Source organism: Echiichthys vipera, assembly GCF_963691815.1.
Source record: "Echiichthys vipera genome assembly, chromosome: 5".
Taxonomy (NCBI): Eukaryota; Metazoa; Chordata; class Actinopteri; order Perciformes; family Trachinidae; genus Echiichthys; species Echiichthys vipera.
Window position 1 is genome coordinate 30,753,386 of NC_139830.1, and position 25,696 is coordinate 30,779,081.

The 25,696-nt window shown below is 42.2% G+C and overlaps 1 protein-coding gene across 6 annotated transcripts in view; it reads left to right on the plus strand.

The window, feature by feature from the left end:
- LOC310947614 (RNA-binding protein Musashi homolog 2-like) overlaps positions 1-25,696 on the plus strand; it is a gene marked incomplete at both ends in the record, with an annotated part of 337,457 nt that overhangs the window by 294,906 nt on the left and 16,855 nt on the right. For 3 of the 6 annotated variants that reach the window (XM_083914481.1, XM_083914482.1, XM_083914483.1), the window contains one exon: positions 13,379-13,501. In XM_083914481.1, coding sequence (XP_083770607.1) covers positions 13,379-13,501 — 123 coding nt within the window. The remainder of the gene's footprint in view (positions 1-13,378; positions 13,502-25,696) is intronic. The other 3 variants (XM_083914484.1, XM_083914485.1, XM_083914486.1) reach the window with 1 other exon arrangement.

Here is a 25,696-nt window from a genome sequence, read left to right on the forward strand (position 1 = left end):
CTCTTAAACACGGCTCTCATTGTTAATAATAGTTATTTGGAAGTGAGTAATTTGTAGAAGAAGAGTCGGGATTTCTGGCATAACTACACCTACTTCCAACGTGCATGGAGACGAGGTACGAAGAGGTCAAAACTCTTGCAACACATGAAGTATACAGACCGACTTTGCTATTCGATCTAAACATTCTGGCAATTAAGTTGTTCTTTATACTGGAGTTTTGACCTCTTTTAGAGTAAGCAGTTGGTGCAGACCTTAGTCACTTTTCACAGTCAACGATGTTTGTAGAAAGTAAAAGTGTAAATTGTAGATGATGGTATCCACATTTTTCATATTATACAAACACATTTTTACAAAGAATTAGTGAAGAGAAATATCAGTTAGCTTTAATATACGGTACGTATAATATGTAGTATTATCCTACAACGTGAAAAAAAACCAAATACAGTATACCCTCTCAGTCATCATTCAGGACCCTCACCTCTGCCTGGATTTTCTGTTCACTTGTTGTTTAGAGAGAGACAGGGACGTTTCTGAGTGTAGGTTTAGGTCTGTCCACACAAAGACGCGTTTTCCTGTAACCGCACAACTTTAGTCTGGTTTTGGCCGACCATCCACATATCCCACATTAACCCCCAGCCAATAACAGGGTGCAGCTCACCTGCACTCTGTTATTGCAGCCCCCCCCCAAGTTTCAGATACTGAAGCACAGTGCACAAGGCAGTGTACCTGTTACCAACACACACAGAAATACAATTAAGCATTTACTCATTATCCAACAGTGCAGCACCTTCTAGCACAGGTGCTCAATACGTCGATCGCGATCTACCGGTCGATCGCAAAGGTAGTAATGGTAGATCGCGTGACATTAAAAAAAATTGACGTCAGCCTATCATCCATCCCGTCTTTTGATTGATATACAGGGCAGCCAGTCAGATGACATCTGAATTTTGTCTGACACTTAGGTCACTTCGCATGAGCAAACAACTGCGCTAAGTGCTAACTAACTAGCAAGCTTGTCAGCGAGTCACCGCCAGTTTTCAGCCTTCAGTTTTTACTCTTAAACCTAAGAAAGGGTATAAAAATGAGTGGGGAAGCTGGACCAAGTAAGAAGAAAAAAACGTATCACTTTCATACGGAATGGGAGGAGGACTTTTTTTTCACGATGACATTTTCCAAGTGCGTTTGCCTCATCTGTCAGTCTACCATCGCAATACCAAAGAATGGGAATGTGGAGCGGCATTTTCGGACTGTTCATGGAAAATACGACACCGACTTCCTGCCAAAAAGCGAGCTGAGAAAGAGAAAAATGAAGGAACTGAAATCCCAGTTGTCCGGACAGCAGTCATTTTTCACGCAACAAACTTCGAAAGCGAAAACCGCCACCGAAGCATCGTTCCGGGTGAGTCACATCATCGTAAATAACAAGAAGTCCTTCCAAGACGGAGAGATGGTAAAAGAGGCATTCGTTGAAGCCGCTGACTCATTGTTCCGAGACTTTAAAAATAAGCCAGAAATATTATCTTCGATCAAAGCTCTCCAGCTGTCGAGAAGTACAGTTACACGGCGCTGTGAAGCCATGCCGGAGGATTTAACCCAGCAACTTTGGAAGGACATCGGAGATTGCGAGTGTTTCTCACTGCAGTTGGACGAATCTACGGACGTGAGTGACACAGCCCAGATGTGCATTTTCATTCGTATGGTGTTTAGTGATATCTCTACAAAAGAAGAGCTATTAACAGTACTGCCCATCAAAGAACAGACGCGAGGGGAGGACATATTTCAGGCTTTTAAAAACTTTGTCGGGAAAACTCAGCTCCCAGTGTACAAATTGATGTCCATCACCACGGATGGAGCACCCGCAATGGTTGGCCGCTTGAATGGATTTATTGCAAAGTGCAGGCAGGACGATGCTTTCCCAGACTTCCTAAATTACCATTGCATAATCCACCAACAAGCGTTATGCGCTAAAATGCTCAACATGAAAGAGATCATGGATGTTGCAACGAAGATCGCCTGTTCTATTCGCGCCAGATCTCTTCAAAGAAGGCTATTCCGTGCACATCTGGAGAATGCTGGCTGCGACCACTCTGAGTTGTTGCTACACACTGACGTCAGATGGCTTAGTCGAGGGAAATTCCTGCAAAGATTTCGAGAGCTTTGTTCGGAGATTAAGGAGTTTTTCCGTGTAGCTGGACATGCAGAATACACGCAACTAAATGACGGTCAGTGGCTGTTAGATTTGGCATTTTTAACCGATCTGACCAACATGTTGAATGACCTTAATCTAGAGCTGCAAGGAAAAGACAAAACGGTGATCAATATGATCAGCTCAGTTAATGCTTTCAAACGAAAAATGCAACATCTCTCCTCAAAGCTGCAGCGCCATGATTTGGCAAACTTCCAGAACCTGGCGTCAGAGCTGGAGATGCAAGGGAAGGCCTGTGTGCAACTTGACAGTGCACGCTACACAGAGCAGATTGACAATTGTCTGTCAGAGTTTGACAAACGCTTTCAAGACTTTTCTTTGCTCAAGCCAATTGCTACATGCATGTGCTATCCTTTTCGGGAAGATGCTGAGGTTCAGTCACTCGCATCAAAAATTGCATCACTGTTTCACCTGAACTCTTCTGGAGTGGAAGATGAGATTTTGACACTACAAGCCGACATTGAGCTGAAGTCTAGAGCTCATGGACAGTTCTGGAACTTACTCACAGAGGTAAAGTACCCCAACATAAGGAAATGTGCTACCTCATTGACAGCATTATTCGGCTCCACTTTATTTATGTGAGTCAGCCTTTTCCCACATGAAGATCATAAAGTCCAAGTACCGTTCTGCCATGACTGATGAACATTTGGAAGTGTGCTTGAGGCTGGCTGTCAGTAGTTACTGTCCGGACTATGCGTCCCTGGCTGATTCAATTCAGTGCAAGTCATCAGAGTAAACTCGGGTAATGACAAAAAATGTACATAGTTAATTGTGTTGTGTTGTGTTGTGCAATATTGGCTCATGCGGTTATGCATGTACATCAACATACATTGTAGATATAAAGAATCCTCATTATATTTATAAATAAATATATGTTTTGCATATTTGTAGTAGGTAGATCATTTTGACTTGATCATTTTATAAGTAGCTCGTATACTGAAAAAGTGTGAGCACCCCTGTTCTAGCAGGACTCTGTGGAGGTGTGTGTGTGTGTGTGTGTGTGTGTGTGCGCACGTGTGTGTTTGTGTGTGTGTGTGTGTTTTGTGCTTTAAATGTTACCTCTAGTGATGTCCAAATGAGGCTTCATGAACAGTTTTCATTATTTTCTGAGTCCACTAGATGGATTTCTCTGTTCAACATAGGGTTGAAAACACACTGAATCACCATTCATTGAGCGCTTTTCTTTAAACCAAGAGCTCCATCTAGTGGACTCAACAAATACAACTAATGCTTCATGAAGCTTCATTTGGACATCACTAGTAACCGCTGAGAAACAATGCAGAAAATTGTTATTATTGACACTGATGAATAGCAGTATAGTAAAATTATGACAATCATTTTCAAATATCAACAATAATATGAAATAATATAAAATACAATTTACAGCAATAAAGGCCTTTATTAACAATAACAGCAGCATAATATCTCTCTCTCTCTCTCTCTCTCTCTCTCTCTCTCTCTCTCTCTCTCTCTCTCTCTCTCTCTCTCTCTCTCACATAAACATTTACACAACTTTAATATTTATTTATATTAATTATGTATACAATATATTGCTGCTCTCTGACAGTAGAAAGATATTTTTGCAAGTTCATAACCTCTTTTTAGGGCTAGATAACATTCTAATCTGCTTTGGCTTTATGTTTCTTCTTTCCTGAATTGGCTCCCCGTACGTTTCAGGATTGATTTTAAAGTTCTTCTACTAGTGTCTTAACGGTCTTGGGGCTTCTTACCTCTCTGATTTGCTTTTACCTTATCGGCCGCCGCGGACCCTGAGGTCCTCGGGCACCGGCCTTTTAACCATACCACAGGTAAGTTAAAAAAAAGCATGGGGAGGCGGCTTTCAGTTGTTATGGGCCCCGACTGTGGAACAGCCTCAGGGTCGCGGAGACTGCTGAGGTTTTTAAAAAGAGGCTTAAGACCCATCTTTTTAACCAGGCTTTTAATTGATTTATTTTAGGCAATGCTAATCAGAGCACTTTTTATCCTTTTTTTTACTGTTTTAATCTCTGTGTTTGAGCCTCCATGCTTTTATTTATTTATTTATATATATATATATATATATATATATTATGGTCTCATGTCTTATGCTCTTATGCTTATATTTTCTAGTTCATGTTTTTAGCCTCTGTGCTTTTATGCTTTTATGTTTTAGTCCCTCGTGTTTTTAGCCTCCATATTTTAACCCTTTACTGTTTTAGGCAACAGTTTTTAATCTCCAGTGTTTCCTCAGGGGGCCGGCCAGTTTGGGAGTTGTCTCTGGTCTGGCCGCGGGGGGTGCTGTCCCGTGGACAGTTACGGCCCGGGGCGACTAGAGGGCTCTGCACCTTGGTGCGGAGCCTCCTGTCTGCCCGGGTTGGGGTGGTCTCTGTGGTGGTGCTCCCTGTGACCTTGGACTGGGATCTCGACCAGTGTGGTTGGCCCCCCAAAGGTTGCTTCCTCTAGCCTCCTCTGTACCTCAGGTCTCGCTGCCCAGCCATGTCTCTGTAGTGACAACTAGTGTTTGTGTAGGTGTGAGTGTGTGTGTCTGTGTGTCAGCGTGGCTGTGTGTGAATGTGTGTATGAACGTATATATATTTGTGTATGTCTCTGTGCATGACTGTGGAAGAGTTGGGTTCTTTAACTTTCTTCTCCTGATTTTATTTGATGTTTCTCTTTTTCTGCACATCTCTGTATGGCACTTTGCAATACTTTCTGTATAAAAAGTGCCATATAAATAAAGGTTGATTGGATTTGATTTGATTTGATTTCCAATGGTCCAATAACATTCCTTTAGATTGTGTTTTCAGTTGCTTTACTCTGATTGGTGTTTTGAGGCAGTGTTGATGTGACGCTGGTCAGACTGTGTCTGAGAAGGGGCAGTTAGCCTCAGTACCAACTGACATAGGGGACATTTTTCTGGGCTCAGCTCTTTGGTATGGAGGGCTTTGGAGTGGAGGGTGTCTCTGGGGCTGGTTTTCAGGAGGTTAAAAAAGTTGAACACTCTTTCAAATGTTAAATATCATTGTGTATCTTCCTCATTCTGCTCTACATGCATTTGTTGGTGTGTTTCTGTGTACGGGTGAAATATATCTACAGAATTCTGTGTAAACAGTCTGGGTGTTTGTCCCAACGGTTATAGGGTATGATCTGGACTGATTTGATTTTTAGTGGTATGTCTTTGTACATATTTTCAAAATGTGCTCTCCAGATGTCACCATTTTGGATGGGTAATTTTCCTAATTGTACAATTATATTTCTTTAAAATGTAATGCATAAGGCTGGGCTGTTCCATAGGCAATGTTTTTCATTTGCTATTTTTCTCAGGTCTTTTCTGATGGTCTTGCATTGATCAAATCATTTGTCAGCATTTTGCCTTTTAACAGGCGTCTGTTTTTGTTGTATGAGGTAAGTCTTAATAGTTGTTTACATCATCTAAGGTAGGGATATATTGATTTTGATTATATATTGATATGTAATCCACCAGATCAGGGGAGTTCAAGGCCTGGAGAGTGACAAAAGTGTCTTCTTCAAAAAATGGAGAATCTAAAGGGGGTATATAAATTGTGCAGAGATACAGATTGTCAGTTATGCCTACATTTTGATCTAACATCAACCACATATGTGTGTTTCATTGGTGAGATCTGATGGCAAAGATCTTCTTTATACCATACCTTTGCGTGTGTTTTTGAATTTTAAAGAGGGCACCATGACTTCATTATACCCTGGAGGACAGTGAGTGAGCAAATCATTTTAATCCCATGTTTTTGTGTCAATACAATTATATCTTTGATAGATGTAGCGCCTCTCTAGTGTATTTAACTATTAGTGAGAGGTGGCTAACCTGAGCTCTTTTTAACTATCCAACAATAAGGTGGGGTCTCTGCAATAAATTTTAAAGTACACAAAAACCATATGTTTGAAGAGTAATCTTTTTAAACGTTGTCTTAACTTCACCTTTAAATCAAGTTTTTAACCATCAATTTTACTCTCCTATGAATGTAAATACTCTTGTAATAATAGTACTTTCAATCACCTTTTTTAACCTTAGGATTATTCTTATTGACCTTAATGAACTTAAAAATACTACACTTAGTGACACAACTGTTTAGTGTAAATAAGAAAATAAAATGTTTACTCACAAATTATATTAAACAGTTACACACACTTTTTCAAAACATTTTCAAACAATAATATCACCGTAACCCTTAAATGAGCCCCATGAAAATAAAATAGCCGGCAGAAAATAAAAAGTCAACATTTCAAAAATACTGTTCATCCGATGCAGGCCCGATGCAATTCGGATATGTTGTAGCCGCCAGCAAATGGCTGCTCCGCCTCCACTGGGCAGAAGAAAAAAGAAGAGATACCTTACTCCACAGGTGTTGTAGCCACACACACCTGAGCTGAAGAACCGATGAAACAGGAAGATAGGTGAAGAGATGATCCACACAGGAAAGGAAGTCACACGTGGCTGTTGATAACGCTGTGGCTCGGCTCCGTTGTCCGCAGCTCCACTCACGCTTTCACACAGGCTCTGCCGTCCGAGTCGCTAGCTCGTTAGCAACGTCGGTGTAAGCTACTAGCTAGCCGCTAGCTTCACTTATTTCACGGATATTAGGTTGAGTTGTCCACTCAAACAGACAGTGAAATCATCACAAAGTCCTTTGAAGTGTCCTAGTCGAACACCTCCACGACCTTGCTGACAAACATTTTCGCTACAGTCTCTTTTCCTACACTCTTACACCAGGCTCCGCTCGATCTTCTTCTCTCCCGTTCTTCGCTTCGCTCGTTCTCCCTCTCTTTTTCTCCACGTCCTTCCACTAACTTCCCCCCTTCCAAAATAAAATACATTCACAACCATTTGTGTGTCTATGTCTTCCTGTACTCTCAGGCATAGTTACAGACAATTATAAACAACAAATACTTAACATTTTAAATGCATATTTCAATACATCAATAACATTAACCAACATTCACTTTTTTAACTGAATGATTTTTAACTTATGTTTTTAATCTTAAAGGACATTTATTTACCATGAACTTATTTGTCTCTCTTAACTGCTTTTTATTATGCAATTAATTTATTATCTTGGACATATGCCTTTTTTAATATCATCAATTTACACTGGGCTACATAGATTTCATGAATTCAGGGATTACACTCTTCAGTTCAAAGGTTGAGGAGTGCAGACCCTGAATATTTCAACAGTTTAGGGCTGGGCGATATGACAAAAATCTCATATCATGATATGAGGTAATTTTAATTTGCCAATAACGATAAATCACGTTATAGCAGTTGTTTTTTTTGTGTGCAAATCAAATTAATGAGTAGTTTATGTAAAATCACCACATAGAAATGCTTATTTCCTATTACATTGTGATTTATATACTTGAAAAAGATACTCATGTTAGATTTAGGGCTGGACCCGCATATTCTAATATTCTTTAATTGGGTAGGTATTGGAGTTTCATTTTCAGTATATGGATAGGCCTATTCATATTTTAATCAATAAAATATATATATATTTTGTTTTTGTTCTTTTTCATTGCACTGTTAAGGTGTGGAAATAATAAACCCTCTCATTCTGGGTGGCAGTGACAGTGATTGAACGTCTATAATGAGCATTGTAGTGGATGCAGTTTTTGTCAGGATGAGCGTTAGAATGCTGTTGATTACATCATGTTATCGGCAGATATTTGCTTTGGGTGTTTACCAAATGTCCAAAGCACAGAAATGATATGTGGCACATCCGTAGTTGGCCACTAATTTATCAATTCCACTGAAACACTGCAGCCTGTGCATGTCGGAGACACAGAGTCACATTATGACTGAGCGTGTGTCGTGCGTCTGGTGTGTATTGGTCTGTGTGTGTTACAGTTGTTTTCTGATGATTTCATGAAGAGAGGAACACAGTCTATGGCTGCGTGTTGGCCTAATAATGCACAGTGTGACTCCTTTCAGATTCAGGCTTCGGCTCTGTACTGTATAGCATACATTACAAAAAAGGAGTACTTTATGTTATAATAATATGTTGTTGCAGGAGCTATTTTGAGCAGCAAGAAGCATTGGCCGGCCCTGGCAGTGTGAGTACAAACGGGGCTGGGGCATACTCACACTGCCAGGGCCTCGGCCAATACTTCTTGCTGTCCATACGTCATCACGCCGTAACACGTCACAGGCATTGATCGCGTGTGTGGCTTTGTTTACAAATCTTTCCATAGACCTCAGAGTTTTTGTGCGTCTTGTCGACTGTTTTTGAATATTTTCATCCGACCAAATCTGCAGTAAACACTCCACCTCCGCACCACATCAATGTGAACCTTTCCCCACCATTGTTGTTGTTGTTAAATGTCCGCGCATGGTCCGTCCTTCTATTTACATGTCCGAACAGGCGGACATAACGCTACTGCCGTAGGGCTCGTGCGCGTGCGCGTGCACGTGCGCACGCTCGTGCTCGTACATGTGCAAACGGCTCCGCTAAAGCCCACCTCTTTCAAGCGGGCCGTGGCGGCCCAGCTGGCCCCAGTTGAGCGCGGAGCGGGTGCGCTCACACTACTTAAAGGTACTAGACTTTAGCTGAAAAACCGGTTTTGGCCGCGGCCAAAAGGATAGTGTGAGCACGCTCTAAGAGACTGTCACAAATACTCATGGACTCTGAGGAAGTGTTCATGAAAGGCATGGGAACACTCAAGGAGATGAAGGCAAAGATTGAGGAAACGCATGTCTTTCGAATGTGGGAGGAAGCTGGAGAACCCAGAGAAAACAGACACACAGACAAAGGAATAACATGCAAACTCCACATAGAAGGGCCCCAGCCAAGATTCGAACTTGCAACCCTCTTACTGTGAGGCAACAGTGCTAACCACCACACCACCGATCAAGTAAACCTCAAGTATTAAACGGGGAAAACCGAAGAAGGTACGCATATGTGGAAACTTTGAATTGAACGTTAACCCGGTTCCCCCTCCCTCGTATTGAGGAGATCTTTGCTTCCCTGACAGGAGGGGAACATTTCACAAAAATCTACTTGGCCCAGGCTTATCTCCAAATGGAGATTAATTATATATCAAAGAAATAGGTTGTTTACAAAATACAACAATAAACAACACACTAAGCATTTTATCAGTACAACAGGTTGGTGTTTAGGATAGCATCAGCTCTTGCAATATGGCAAAGAACAATGGACCAAGTCTTGCAGGGGATTCCAGGGACTGTCAAACCTTGAGGACGTTCTCACCAGGTCATGAGATTATGGGCTCGGAGCTAATCAACAGGAATGTGAGTTTTTCAAAAAAGGAAATCTCATACTGTGGACATGTAATCAAGAAAGATAGCTTACACATGTCTCAAGACAAGATCGAAGCGGTGCTTAAGGCATCCCCATCTGAACATGTCAATGCATGAAAACCCAGATTATCGGCCCTGTGAATCTCTGATGATGCCCCCAAAGGCCCATGATTATTGGCGGTTATCAGCTGTTTACTGCAAGTTTCACCTGTGCCCCATAATGTTCAGAAACGAGCACAAGGGAGCTGCTGAACCTCAGCTAGCGTTGAATGGTTCTAATTATCATTTCAATGTTAATAATGATGAAGATACTACTGCTACTATTAATAATAATACAACTAATAAGAATACTGCTACTACTAATGATCATTATTGCTATTGTTATTATATTTTTATTTTAGCAGTTTATTGAGAATAAAATAGACATAGGAAGGAACTTATTGAAATAGTAAAGCTTTAATAAAAAAAAAAAATACTTTCCACTGTGTTCCCCTGGTCTGGGTCACACATTAAGACAGTTGAACATGGACGTGTCTCTTGGCTGCTTCAGGGTCATATGATGTTGAGCTGGACTCGCTGAGGGTGGCCCAATGTGCAACCTTCTGTGATGGGTTGCTTGGTACTTATCACCATTCTCTCCTGCAAAACTGAAAACAGTTTAGACAGCTCCTAGCTCCTGAAGGGTGAGGCAACCCACCCAGCTTCCCCATCAGATGAGCCATCCTCCTCATCAGAGATGATGTCCACTGTGATGCCCCTCCAGAAGTCTATCTCTTCTTTGGCTAAAACCTCGTTTCCAGCAGCTGGAAACACAAGTAGTACAATTAGTACACACAACACACACAACAATGATATCGTGTGTGTGTGTGTGTGTGTGTGTGTGTGTGTGTGTGTGTGTGTGTGTGTGTGTGTGTGTGTGTGTGTGTGTGTGTGTGTGTGTGTGTGTGTGTGTGTGTGTGTGTGTGTGTGTGTGTGTGTGTGTGTGTGTGTGTGTGTGTCTTCACTTTGCGGGGGCGCCAATTTTCCAATTCCCCACTTAGTGATATGACAGATAAATAATAGAAAACCGCTCCACACGGCCCAGATGATTTTTTATTTTAAGTGCTTGGGCTGCCCCCCACGTGTCATGAAAAAATGCCCGGTCAGCCCGTGCTCAAAACCCCTACTGTCTGAAGCTGATGGTAATGCTTTTGAAAAGAACAGACAATGTAAATGGCTGGTGAAGACAATAACCAATGAGTAATAAATCTGGAGTCACCTACTATGTTTCCGTGTGTCAATTCGTTACACAGGGAATCCACAAAAACATCACAAATAGTCAAGGAATGTACAGAGATGTAAGCAAAGGAAAACAAAGAAAAGGATATTCTCAGTAAGCAAAAAGAACTGGGGCTGTCTGTAGAAAAGAAAGAAAGCATGAAACATAGATAAATATAGTACACATGTTGGTAAATTAAAGAGAAATCTAGAAACTGTACAGCCCCACCTTGTCTGTCCTTTGCTCCTTCACTGTCTTTGTCCTCGGTCCCAGCTCCCAGAACCCCCCCAAGGACCGGCTAAGTACCAAAACCCAGAAGCCCATTGCAATCTAAACATTGGCTTTATCTTTCCAGCAATAAAGGGTCCATGAAATTAATTTAATGCCACACAGGCTATTCCTTGGTGGCTTCTCAGAAAGTGCAAGCAAGGCACTGACCCTGTCTATTCTATAAATTTGAATTGAAAGATTCCTTGGGTGAATGATTTATCATTTAAATGCAATTCAGCAAATCAAATAAGATGGATTACTAGTTTGTAAAAAACACATGGTACAAAAGAGATGACAGAAATACAAATACTTGACTGAAAAGTACATTACCTTTTATATCATATAATTTGTATGGTAAATTAATCAACTTTTTTGCATATATTTTTAAAGACTGCCATACACTGACAGAGAACTGACAACTTAATTTCTTCACCATTTTTCTATACTGTCGCAGGTGTGAAGTGTGATGTTAAAAACAGAATGCTTTCTTCTGGGGAACTTCTTAAAAGAATAGTTTATGGTCCTGAATAGTAGCATTTTCTACGATAAAGAACAGTACTGCCCCATAAAGGCAATATAGGCTAACCATGAAGCATATAAGCAGTAGTCCGTTATATGTTACTGTTCATTTGTATAATTGCAAGGTTTTCGGATTTACATTAAAAAAATAAATTAGAAAGTTTTTACCACACGATAAAATGACATTTATTCTTGTACAAGAAGAGAACAGACAGTACACTTCAAATAAGTGTGTCCCAGCATGTTCTGAAGACAGCCTTCATGAACCAAGTCTTTTAACATGCAGTTGAACAGTAACAGTTGTCATGGTTACATATTTAGAAAACACAAGTAGTTATCTTCAGAGTTCCCAAAACCATCCCTCCTCAGCAGCCACTGCATGGACTAGGCTAAAGGCAACTTTCCCACAGTTGAAGACAACACAGTTTACGCAGTTCACACTTTATGGTATTACAGTGTTCGGAATTTTTCCATTAAACACATATTGGGAATTATTATTAAAGCGCTGTCCGAAATTAGCATCGGGATGGCAACACCATCCTAACATAAGATTCACTTCACATGCTTATAAATGGACATTTGTGCTGATACTTCCTGATGAAGCAGCCATTTTTCACATTGGGACTGACGGTTAAGAGAGGGGATATCGCTCCTGTGATTGGATGTGGTTTCAGTTCCTCCAGTGGACACTGCTATTATTTCTACTATTCATATAATTCTAGCATATCCACTGCCAAAACTATGATCAGTCAAATTACTATAATTATCATATAGTAGTTGTTAGTGGATCTAGTATGTTTTTCCTTATTTTCTATCATATATCTTGTTATAATGTCAGATGCTAAACATATCCAGGAAAAGCATGCCCACGAAGTACAGCTTCAAACAGCTCCGGTAGAACGTGCTGCTGTTTACTACATATAGCTACATGCTAATGGCAGACTAAGCTATAATATTGGTTGCTTTTGTTGTTAATTTCTCCCTTATTTCAGACCACACTACTACAACATGTCCTGTGGTGTTGTGTTTGGTTTAAAAGAATTTATTTGTGACTTTTGATGGTAGAAAATCCCACTATAGACTAGGTTGCCATCAGTCATCTGCAGCAGTACAGAAAAGGACAGCGGAACGGAGACCTGGAAGTGTTGACCAATCAGAGACAGGTGCTATAAATAAAATTAAATTGAATTGAACATTTTGTTGACCCAACCTGTCTTCATACCAACTTGCCACATACCGCCGGTCTTTGTGTATAAAACAGTGACATTCTCCTACTGCTGCTGTTTCGAAACTATGTTCCGCAAAGAAAACTATGTTTAGCAAGCAAAGTTAGTAAACAAAACAAAACCAGTTAGTAAGGGTTAGGAAACAGTTATGGTTGTAGTTCAAATAAGTGCATTTGTCACATAACTACAGTGAGGGCTCGGACACGTATTACGTGCATCAATATACACAGTATACCATGTGTAGATGCAATGATACTGCGTACCTAGCTTTTGAGTGACAGCAATCTCTCTTACATAGTCCTTCACTTAAGTTCATTTTGTAATTTAGGAAACAGCCACCTCCACACAAATACACAGGGTCAGTGTGTGGATTGAGCAACTGGAAGTGGGTTTTGATTTGCTGAAGCTTCAGTAGCTCTGCCGAACAGGCAGCATGTGCATGTGCTCTATTTAAAACTAATATTTTTTACATGAATTTGAAACATAGAGAAATGTCAGAAAAAATGTATTTCAGCAGTTTTCATGAGTGATATTGAAAATTGACCATGGAGCCAAAGTGTGTCATGCTGTTGAGCATGAGAAACATTAATTGTATAAATGAATCTTAAGTGTCCTCCGTGTTGTGTTCTCAGGCTTCCCAGCGACAGCATACGGACCATTTGCAGGAGCGGCAGTAGCAGCAGCTCGTGGCTCAGGTAGGGGGACCCGTGGAAGAGGCGGCGGCTACAGGGCATATGGGCAGAACGCAGGGGCAGGTAAACGCTCTGTCGGTATTCTGTGTGGCCTGACGCTCTCTCCATGCAGTTTCTATCTTCTCTGGTCCGCCTGTTTTTTCATAACCTAACACCTCAAACACACACACACACACACACACACACACACACACACCTCAACACATTAACTGCTACTCTTTATAATTCTGTCCATAAAGTAGAGGGAGAGTGTGGATTTCACAGTTGCTTCTCTCTTCTCACTTTGGTGACAGTAAATAAATAAATAATAATAATAATAAATATGCAGTAACCGAGGCTTTCATACTGTAGCTTGTCTAAACTGAGGAATATTTGTGATCGTTTCTCCTTTCTTTGCATCAGTACAACAGAATACGGTCTTCATTCACTTCACAAGGCAGCAATTTCAAGAAATCAACAAATACAATTCAAACCACAATATATATATATATATATGTGTGTATACTGTATATTTACATGTATATATGCATTGTAGTTAGCAAATCCAATGTGATATAATGTATATATACTGTATACTATACTATATATATATAGTATAGTTTACATAGTAGAGTATACAGTATATATAGAGTGGAGATCAAGAAAAGAGTATTAAAAGTATTAATTCTTGATTTATTCTGAAATGCTGTTATTTGTTATTGCTCATAATTTGATAGAATATCAGCGGTGGCTATACCACTGCTGTACTAGCATGATTTTTAAATAAACAAATATTTTTTGAAAAAGCAGTGATCAAAATTAGAGAACAGTGTCAACATTGTGTCAGAAGAGAAGATTTCAACAATGTTTTCTTCTATAGGATTAAAAAATGAACAGGAAGTGTAGAGGCTACAGCTTTGAATGACTTCAGCACATCTGCACCCACAGGACATCACTTGTTTCTCACACTGCTCTGGTTTGATCTTGGTCCGTTCTGACTCAGTCTCTTCCACAGTTCACTATCTGTAGTGGGTTTCTTAGACATTACTTTGTTGCCAAGAAATTTCCAGAGATTCTCTATGGGGTTTTAGATCTGGACTCTGGACATTTCATTGTTTCAATATTCTTAGCTTCAAGGAACTGCTTCACCTGTTTTGCAGTGTGACAGGGGACATTGTCTTGCATGAAAATTGCAGCTGATTGGGAGACAATTGCAATGAAAGTATTGCAATTTGCTAAAAGAGGTTCACATAAACATTTGCATTCACCCTGCCAAGTAGCTATACAAAAGGCCCAACTCCTGCTGCAGAAACATCCCCCAAACCGTGACACTTCCTCCTCCAAAGTTAACTGACTTCTTTACACACTTGGACCAGTTCTCTTCTGTCCACACAACATGCTCCTCCGCAAAGGCAAGTCTAGCCTTTTTATTCTTTCTGCTGATGAGAGGTTTGGTCACTGCAGAGTGGGCTTTCAGTCCAAAAAGTCTCAAACGATGAGACAGTGTGTGCAGAGACATATCCTTGTCCTGTTCAGCAATGAACTGGAGAGCAACTCCAGCTGCAGAGTTGAACGGATTCCCCATTAAGAGTCTACTCTTAATCCTGTCCTGTCGTGCACTTGTTTTACGTGGACGACTGGCCTTTTTGATGGACTGTTGTGGAAATAGATTCTTCAATAAAGATCAACAAACAGGATCAGCTTTTCTCCGTGGTTTATTTTGCAAAAGCATTTTCGTCTGCAGACAAAAATACGTTCACCCCTGCATCCTCACGAAGTTAGAGTCTAGCAGAAATGACAATGTGCCAAATCTCGCACAGTCTTTTAGGTGAAGAGACAGGACGCGAATAGCCTTGGTTGGGTGACGTCTTTAGACCAAACAAAAACATGCCTTAGACATTACAATTCTGAACATTCTGAACCTCTCTCATCACAAGGTCTCTCACACAGGGTACAGATGCACAAATATGCCAATATATCATCATGAGTTAGTTATTTGCATTATCCATTAGGAAGGTGAGACAGAGGAGACACTGAACTGTGTATGACCTGACAAAACTATGATTATGAATTACAAATATCCAAAATTCCCACAACAGTCCTTTGAACATTTTATGTTCATTACAAAAGGAAATTTGTAATTTATCTATATTTCAATTTTTAGCAATTTTTCAAATAGCATGCATCAAAACTGGAGAAAAAGCTTTTATATTATAGATGAATAAAGGTAATTTGGGTAAAAACAGTGATTGTAATAGTCACAAAGGTAATTATCATGTAATAAATGAGTGAGGGGGAAAGGAACAAACGATGAATAGCATAATACAGATAAACCCCTTTCTTTCTTTCCCTACCACATGCCAGAAATTGACCTGATGGCTTCTCTCAACAGTTCATTCAAGTGGGCGACAACATGAGTCAAATTGTCACCTAATGCAAGCACATGGGTGCAGCATTTTGTCCCGATAATGTGGCACACACCCCCTTGAGAGGCGAGGCTATCGGTGTGTGTGAGGTTCAGTCTGCCCAGGTAAGGGCCCGCGTTCTTGCACTCAGGGTTAGTGTAGGCAGCGTTCCATGCGCTGTTGCACGTGGCGCTCACTGTCTAGTTGCAAAAGGACGTGCCCAGATTTTGGTCAAGTGATGTCCGGCACGTTCTTACAAAGCACACAGCTCCTCGTTGTCGTGTGGGGTTTGTCATCATCACTGAATGATGCACCTGACTCAGTGTAGTTCTGACGTTTCTGAATCTGACTGTCGATCCTTCGTAGTTGACGGCACTGATGTTCAGGCCGCAGGCAGTGCCATGCCCACACCGTGAGGATGTTGGGCACAGACATAACAACTGTCATTTGTCATCAGCCTGGTGGTAAGAGCCACAGCTCGTTACCAGGCATTCTGCTCCGGTCGGGTGACCATGGCGATGTCCACGATGTGTAGTTCCTGTCCGTTTCAATCTGCGAGGCCGGAGTAGGACTCGTTCAGCAGCAGGAGTAGTAGGAGGTGTTTAGCCGGCAAACAGGTCCAGGTGGCGTCTCACCCCTCCTGGAGTGGCTGGCCTTGGAAGATCGATGCCATCTGGTTCCCTCGGATCTGTCTGTACGAGGGCGTCGTCTGATGGCTCCGCGACTCTTTTGCAGTGGCTGGCGTGGATCCAGATGGCCCTCTCTACGACCTTTACTGCTGTTTCTGTGACGAGCAGCACCTTCTTGATCGCCAAGATTTCCTTCTCAAATCTTGGACCGCTACCCAGTCACCTGGATCCAGCTATTCAACTGCTTGTGAATATCAGAGAGAACAGAGGTTAGATGTGTACAATATCGCAGCATCTCATCTTCACAACACCCTGTCTCAGGGAATTGCCTTCGCTCAGACCCAATCCCAGTTGGCAAAGGCCGACCGAACAGGATTTCAAACGGGCTGTGATTATTTCTGGACCTGATTCTCCCCTTCATGTACATCAACACAATGGGGAGGGCCTTTGTCCAGGGCAGTTTTGTTTTCTTACAGCTTTTAGCTAGTTGGTTCTTTAGGGTCCCATTTTCTAGCTGCAATGCCGCCTCAGGTCAAAACCGAGGTACTGACTGATGGTTTTAAGCGCGGCGTTTACAAAAGGGGTCCAATTGTCGCTTGATATTCGTAAGGGGACTCCCCATCCAACACTATCTGTGTTAGTAAGGCTTTTTGCCACTGCTGACGTATCTTGCTTTGAAGTGGGAAAAGCCTCTACATACTTTGAGAACATGTCGACCATTACGAGGCAAAATTCCTTTCCCTCACTTGGTGTTAGTTCTATGAAGTCCATTTGTAAGTGATCAAAAGGTCTCACTGCTCGGGGATGGGCGCTCTGTTTGACCCTAATGCCTCTGCCTGCATTGCCTGCATTGTTGCAAACCATGCATTAATTTTGTATAGTGAGAAACCCTTTTGTGAACCAATGTCTTTGAATATCACATGTCATCCAGTGTCTTTGGATATCACGTGTCATCCCCCTTTTGACGCGTGGTCTCGACCATGCGTCAATTAAGCGTAATGGTGAAACAAAAACCAGCAAACAGGGCTTGTCATTAGGCCCATACCAAACGTTTTGTTTCATCACACAGCCAGCCTGCTTCCACGCCCATTTCTCTTTTGGTGTGGCTCTGTTCTGCAGCTCTTGTAAGTCTGCGTAGGGTGTTACAGCGGGCTGGAAGTGATAGCAAGCTGTGTTATCAGCGGTTGTTTAGCTGCGACCTTGGTTGCAGCATCAGCACAGGCATTTCCTAGTGAGACATAGTCTGTTTTATGTGTATGTCCTTCTATTACATATGGCGATGTGATGTGGCAACAGCAAAGCATCAAGGAGGGAAGCAACCAAGTTGTGATGGCCGATGGGTTTGCCAGATACAGTGAGAAAATCTCGATTTGCCCAAATTTGTCCAAACGAGTGGCAAACCCCCAATGCATATCTGCTATCTGTGAAAATAGTGACAGTCTTACCTCTAGTCAATTTGCATGCTTCAGTAATGGCCACAAGCTCAGCGGCTTGTGTTGAATAGTTAGACGGGAGAGGCTCTGCCAAAAGTGTTTTGTGTAATGTGGTGACTGTAAAACCTGATTGGTTAAGGCCTGTTCCCGGGTCCCTTGATGCTGAGCCGCCCACAAAAAGCTCCATGTCGGGGTTGGTGAGTGGTGTTTCGCGAAGATCAGGTCTGGGGGAACAGATTTCATTAATAATAGCCACACAGTCATGGGGCTCCTGTTTCTCAGAAGTAGGGAGCAACGTGGCAGTATTGAGTACAGTGCAGCGCCGCACAGTGATATTGGGCAGTTCGAGCAGAATGGTGTTGTATTTTAACCATCTTGCGGATGACAGATGTGAAGCTATGACTGCCTTCTCCGCAGCTGCCACAGCTCTAAGGCAGGCTGGGAGACCGGCTGCCACAGGGTATAGTTTGAATGAGAAGTATGCAACCGTTTTTTTTTTTTGTTTTTTGCCCCCCCCCCCCCATAATCCTACAGTAAGACGGAGGTCATGTAGTGTCCCTTTTTATCAATGGTTTGTGTAGAAGGCTGGTTGCAATCTGGGAGGCCCAGAGTGGGTTGTGTCTGTACAGCTAGCTTTAGATCGTGGAATGTTTTTTCTGCATCGGGTGTCCAAGCGACTTTGTCCCGTGCCGCTAGACTCTGACCATGAGCAATGGCCGCCAAAGGTGCCTCGATGTTTGCATAGTCAGGGATCCACTGTCTACAGTATGATGTCCTGCCAAGAGAACTCATAACCTGTTTCTTTGTGATTGGTTTTGGGAGTTCTTGGATGGCAGAGATGCACTTTTTTGGAAGGTCTTTTCCCCTCTTGCGTTACAATGTACGCAAGCCTCCTGTGTAGGAGAGCAAATCATTAAATCATCCACATGTGCCAGCAAGGCGCTGTTTTGTGGCAGACTTAAAGACTATAAATTCTCACGCTGAGTAGCGTTGAGCATGGTTGGAGACTCTGACAGCCCCTGACACAGTCGGGTAAACATGATGCTTTACCTTACAATGTGAATGCAAACCAAAATTGGCTGTCGGGATGTATGGGGACGCTAAAGAAAGAGTTAGCCAAATCTATAAGAGAAAGCCACTTACTTTCAGGTAGAACTTGTGAAAGAATTTAATGAGGATTTGGTACTGTAGGGGCACGTGCGTGGATTGCCGCATTTACTGCCTGCAAGTCTTGGACAAACCTTCGTCTGGCATACGTGGAGGCCGTTTTTGTTTTTTTTTCTTTTTCACCGGACGGGTGAGTTCTCACAGGGGACGATGATGCCTGCCCTGGGGAGGGCCTCAAACACTGGTTTGAGGCCCTCCACAGCCTCTTTTCGTAAAGGATACTGTCGCTGGCAGGGCCTGTAAGAGGATTTTGGGGTTATTACAACAGGTTTGGCGGGGGGGGGGGGGTTTTCTCCAGCAAACCTACTTTGTGCCGGTATTGTGCCCACACTTGCGGTGGCACTCGTTTCAGTTCTGGTACGTCAGTGACATTATTAATCATTATCTTTCGGTGTGGTGCAGTGAAGTGTGATGTAGAGTATACCTCTGGGTTTTGAAGTTTAAATCTTGACGGTTCTCAAGAGCCGCAACTGCCTTTTGAATTGTTACTCGATGCATCTTTAAACCTTCATGATGCTCAGTTGCGGGGTCGACCATTTGATTCCACCCGGTCGCCTTTGCGCATTTTGTCAACCAAGGTTCCCGATTTTGCGGCTCCTCTGTTTTGATCAGGGAAACATACGGAAACTGGGGCACTTGGAAAGAAACATTAGGCAGGCACAAAGAGATTGCACAGCGTGTGTTATCCCAATACAGGCATTGCAATTCTAAACTGTCACACAGAGTACTTTGTTTGAACCATGTTTGTTCAAATAGCATATCTTTCCCTAAGCAGATGTGTGCAGCACAATGTGCTGCAGTGAGGCTCGAGTGGGGGAGGAGCCATAGATAGTTGTAAGTAGCCGCATTATCAGGAGAAGTCAGGAAGGCTTTAGTGTATGAATCATTTTAAATTATGGTTTGGCCTTTCGGGCCTGAGTTAATCTTTATGCCTAACACACACATAAGATCTCTAACACATCTCCTGCTCATTTTGTGTGTTGTTTTGAAATCGGTGTGTCGTATAACAGATTTCTGTCGCTCCAGAATCTACTAGGAATGTGAGGGGTACGTCTGCCACAGTGAGTGTTAGTGTGGGTAGATTCTTATAGGCAGCAAAGTTTAGTGAAGCATACATTCCTGCAAGTTTTGTGATGTGTGTGTGTGTGTGTTTTATAAGCAGTCTGAATTTAAACTGTGTCGTGGAGAGATTGTGGATGTGTTGGTGTATTCACGTGTTCCGTTCGGATGGCCTGTGTCTGGTTCAGATGCGCCCCTCACTCTCCCCAGCCCTCCGGCCAGTCAATCGCCCCTGTGTCGGAATCCCTGGCGGTTGGTCTGCCATTGTTCACACTCTGGGCAGTCGTTTCGCCAGTGTCCATGCTTTCCGCAGATGAAACAGCTGTTGGATCGCCCCTTGGCCCTTCACGACCTCCGTGGTGATTGTCTCTTCGTGGTAGGTTGGAAATACTGACAAAAAGTCAGGAGCTCCGCTGCATATTTCTGTCCTTCATCCTTGACCTTGGGGAACAGGGCGGCAGCCTCTTTCATGTTCGTCACGCCGTTCAGGTTTTTGCTCCTGGTGTAGTGGGAGCCAGCTCGTGCACGTAGGTGGGGGGGTTGTGTAGATGATCGCGATCGCTGGGGGCCGAGTCCTCTGCCTCTTCCCCTTGATCTGCCTGTTGTGGTGGTCGGCTGGCCACCTCTCCCCCTCCCCAGTGCAGCCAGCTCGTCGAGGGGGTAGAGTGGTTGGTGCGGTTGAGGTGCAGGCTGGGCAGCCTCTTGGATCTGGGGCTGAGCCTGCTGAACCTGCTGCTAGTTGGCTGGTTGGGGAGCCGCACTCAGTGGCCCAAAATTTGAATTGGTCAACGCAAGATTCACCGTAGTTTTGTTCATGTACTGGAGATTTGGGCTTAGGGCTACGCCTTCGTAGTGTTTGCTTTAGCTAGTTTAGCTTTAGCTATATTGGTAATGCTGAGCTAGGTTATGGCAATACCCACAGTCTAATTTTTTTATGCTATTTTTTCTCAATGCTAATTAGCTTAGCATTAGCTATGCTAGTTATGCTAAACTAGTCTATGGTAAAACCCACAGTCTGAATTGATATGCTAGGTTTTTTTTGCTCAATGCTAATTAGCTTAGCATTAGCTATGTTAGTTATGCTAATTTGTGCTCCTCTTCTTGTCTCCTTGCTCTCTCCTCTTCTTCCTGTCTCCTCCTCTCTTCCTTAGCCCTTTCCTCCTCCATTCTAATCCTTTCACCTTCCTCCCTTTGCCTCCTTTCTTGCTCCTTCACGCTCCTCTTCTTGTCTTCTCACCATTTCCTCTTTCTCTCGTCTTCTTCTTTCTTCCTCAGCTCTCTCTTCTTCCTCCCTCCTAATCCTTTCCACTTCCTTTTCCTTTCTAGCTCTCTTCGTATCCTTTCCTCTTCCTCTCGTCTAATTTTCTCTTCTGCCACAATCCTTTTCCTTTCTTCCTCCACCAATCTCTCACACTCTTCCTTTTCCCTCCGAGTCTTCTCATCCTCCTCTTTTCTAATCCTTTCCTCTTCCTGCCTTTGTATCCTTTCTTCTTAGTCTAATTCTCTCTTTTGGATCACAGCTGAGTCATATTAACCTTTTTTACTCGGAACCATGAAAGCCAGCTGCTCAACTTACTGAAAGCAGTTTGCCAAGGCACATACAGTATCTCAATTGGTCATCTGGTCAGTCAAAACATGTTGCACACACATACGCACACACACACGCACACACAGGCCTGCAACATTCATTCCAATGCAAATCCTTGATAAAAGTGGGTCAGTCAGTGATTTACCCGTTTTTACCCGTTCAAAGATTTTCTAGAATCCAGTTTATGGATCTACATATATATCTATGGGTTATAGATAGGTTTTTACAGATCTATATATTTATTTATTTTCGACAGTAACTTTACCTTATTAATTGTTGCTCTACATATCGTACATGCAGTGGTTATATGAGTATATATATTTATATTCCTGTAGGAGTTTTCACAAGCGGAGTTTTCACCCTACCGACTGAATTACTTTATTTTGTTTCTAGTTATTTATTGCTGTTAAAAACAATCTCTCCCTATATTATCTTATGCTCCCTCTTTCCTCAGCGCGAAGGAAAGGGAGGATAGTACTGTTGATGTGACCTTGAGTTTAAACAAAGCCTTTACACACTCTCCTCTTTCCACAGCTGTCGAACATGAACGCACACACACAAAGATGGGGTAGAGAGGGAAAGAGAAAAAAGGGACGCACATGGGAACAACGCACATATAGACTTACAACAAACTATCTACCATACTGTCCGGAATCACCTCTTACTTTGCTCATGAGCTAACCAGAAACGTTGCTGTAATTCACCTCAAACAGACTTGAACTGTGAGACAACGCTTTCACAAACCAGTGCTACTAATCAGACTCGAACTGAAAAGAGAGCAGCTGATCAGACTGCTGGCCGGCCCTCGCACAGGCTCTCACTGTACGTCAAAAAACAGAAAGACTCGAACTTCCTGCAGAGGAGGGTCCCGCACCCTCGTCTTCTAGACGTCAACAAACAAACAAATGGACTCGAACCATTTGCGGAAGAGGGACTGGCACCCTCGTCATCTAGACGTCAACAAACAAACAAATGGACTCGAACCATTTGCAGAAGAGGGACTCACACCCTCGTCCTCCGGACGTCCTCTAGACGTCAACAACAAAAAGAAACTCACCGGAGATTATTGAAGAGATCCTCCACCGAGTTCAGTAGGCACCAGCAGTGAGAGGACACGCCTGCTGTTGGACGTTAGGCCCCCTCTTCTCAGCTAAATTTGTGGCGAGGTTGAGGAAGGAGCTTCACTCCACTGTGCACAGGTTTCACCGTCAGTCTTGTCCAGCCTGTGCCTCTCACTCCGGGTGCCCACCCAGGGACTTCAAATTGTTGTGGAAATAGAGTCTTCAATAAAGATCAACAAACAGGATCAGCTTTTTCTCCGTGGTTTATTTTGCCAAAGCATTTTCCTCTGCAGACAAAAATACGTTCATCCCTGCATCCTCACGAAGTTAGAGTCTAGCAGAAATGACGATGTGCCAAATCTCGCACAGTCTTTTAGGTGAAGAGACAGGACGCGAATAGCCTTGGTTGGGTGACGTCTTTAGACCAAACAAAAACATGCCTTAGACATTACAATTCTGAACATTCTGAACCTCTCTCATCACATGGTCTCTCACACAGGGTACAGATGCACAAATATGCCAATATATCATCATGACTTGCATTATACATTAAGAAGGTGAGACAGAGGAGACACTGAACTGTGTATGACCTGACAAAACTATGATTATGAATTACAAATATCCCAAATTCCCACAACAGGACTTAAATGAATCTGTGTCCTTGTAAAGTTTCAATATTCTTGAAATCATAGAGTGTGAATGCCCAACCTCTCTCTGATGGCTGAGAGGGTCATCCCTTTGGCCTTCATCTGGACAACCTGCTGTCTCAGGGCTTCAGTCACCTTGGAGCAGCTTCCATCTTACAAAGTAACCAGGAGAGCTGCAGATAAATAGGATGTGTCCAACAATGAAATCAATTGTCACCAGGTGCCAGATTAACACCAATGACTGCAGGCCTTTATAGTGTGACATATATGTTGCATGTGCTACATCAAAACACGCCTGTGCTAAGCATTAATCTTCCCTTTAGCATTGGCCTCTATGGGCAGATTTAGCCACAAAAAAAAAAAAATCTTTTTTGGAATACAACTATCCTTCCTTGTAGTTGTAGTCAACTGTGGTCAATGATTAATATTATCTTGTATATTGAACACCAATTCCCACAATTACTCACATTCGCAGCCTTTACTCACGCTCTGTCCCGGGCAGCTGAGTTGGCACACAGTGCCGTTACTCCCACGAGTCAACTTGAAGATACTTTTCCAATCTGTCCGCGTTGAGAACACGAAACAAACTAAAGAGACCCTAGGAAGCCCGGACAACAAAGAACGTAATTGAAGTTAATACAAGAACCCACCAACACCGATTGAAAACGTGCCAACGACAAAAGTGAAAGCTAAAACGTAACGTTACAGCTACAACACTGAGTGGGAGCAGGGGGAGTTCGTCTGGCTCAAGTTCGATGCCACAAAGCAAGTAATGTGCTGCTCATATTGTCAGACAGCACCACTTAAAATAAGAAAGGATAATCCCTATGTTGGCAACCACATATTAAAGAAAGACAACGTGCAAAAACACAACATATCCCACCGTCGGTGCTGCCACCATCTGCTGGCTAACGCCGTTAAACCCGGGAAAAATACTTGGTAATTATTAATGTCAGCTAAAGCAAAGTTTACGTTACCGGTTTTAATGTTGACCACATTAGATTAATGTTTATGCGTTATTAGCTTTAACCATCACACTGAGTTTGAGAGGCTGGAGGATTTTTATTTATTTTATTTTTATTATTTATTAACAGGAAGAGCTGCTGATATTAAACATCTCTTTTTTTCAGAGTGTCCTGAGACAGACAGCAGCACGACTGACAATGTTTCTGACATACATAATGGGCAGCCAATACAAAATGCATGACTATAATGCAATAAAAATGTATCAAATAACAAGTAACAACAACAAATATCTATCAAAATTTAGCATAATCATGAATGTATAATGCAGAATATCTACAGCCATATGTGCCTGCCTCCAAGTTTTTAATTTAAACTTCTTTAACAGAAATTCAAAGAGAGCAGGACCTGGAGTTTCAGGTGTGTCTGTAATTACTTCCAGGTACAGTAGATTATAAACTGTCATTAGTTGGGACTTTGTGTAATTATACAATACAGTTGCACTTCAACTCTATTTTAGTATTTATTAAAACCATAAGAGAAAAGAAAAAAGTGACTTCTGACCATTTGGTGTTTGTGTGTGTGTGTGTGTGTGTGTGTGTGTGTGTGTGTGTGTGTGTGTGTGTGTGTGTGTGTGTGTGTGTGTGTGTGTGTGTGTGTGTGTGTGTGTGTGTGTGTGTGTGTGTGTGTGTGTGTGTGTGTGTGTGTGTGTGTGTGTTTGTCTGTCTGTCTGTCTGTCCGATCCATTCATACAAAGATGTAACATTCATTCATTCTTTAAACTGGCAGTGTTTTATGTGTAATTATGTCACGTCTGTTATGTAAGAATTAGTTGTCTAAAGTGTAATAAAGATGCTTCTTCTGTATCTGAAAACATTTTGAGTCATTATTCTATAATTGTATTACATTATTTATATATGAATTACACATACTGATGTTACTGTGTAAGTATGAGCTGCATTACATGTCCTCTGTAGTGGTGACAGGCATGTTTAGGGTGTGCTACAACTCTCTGATCCTGTGATAAAGAACTGTCAGCCTCTGTAGCACTAGTGCAATGTGCTGAAAAAGTTAACGTACAGCCCTGATCTGGGAGGGATCTGAAAGTGTTCTCTAATTTTGCTCATTGCTTTTTTCACAAAAATAAAGTTTTTTTTTTGTTGAAGTGCCTTGGTTAATTAAAAAAACATGCTAGTACAGCGTTGACATAGCCACAGCTGATATTCTATCAAATTCTGAACAATGAAGAATAACAGTATTTCAGAATAAATCAAGTATGAATGCTCAAATTTTGATCTCCACTGTATGATTCCCTTCTTTCTCACTA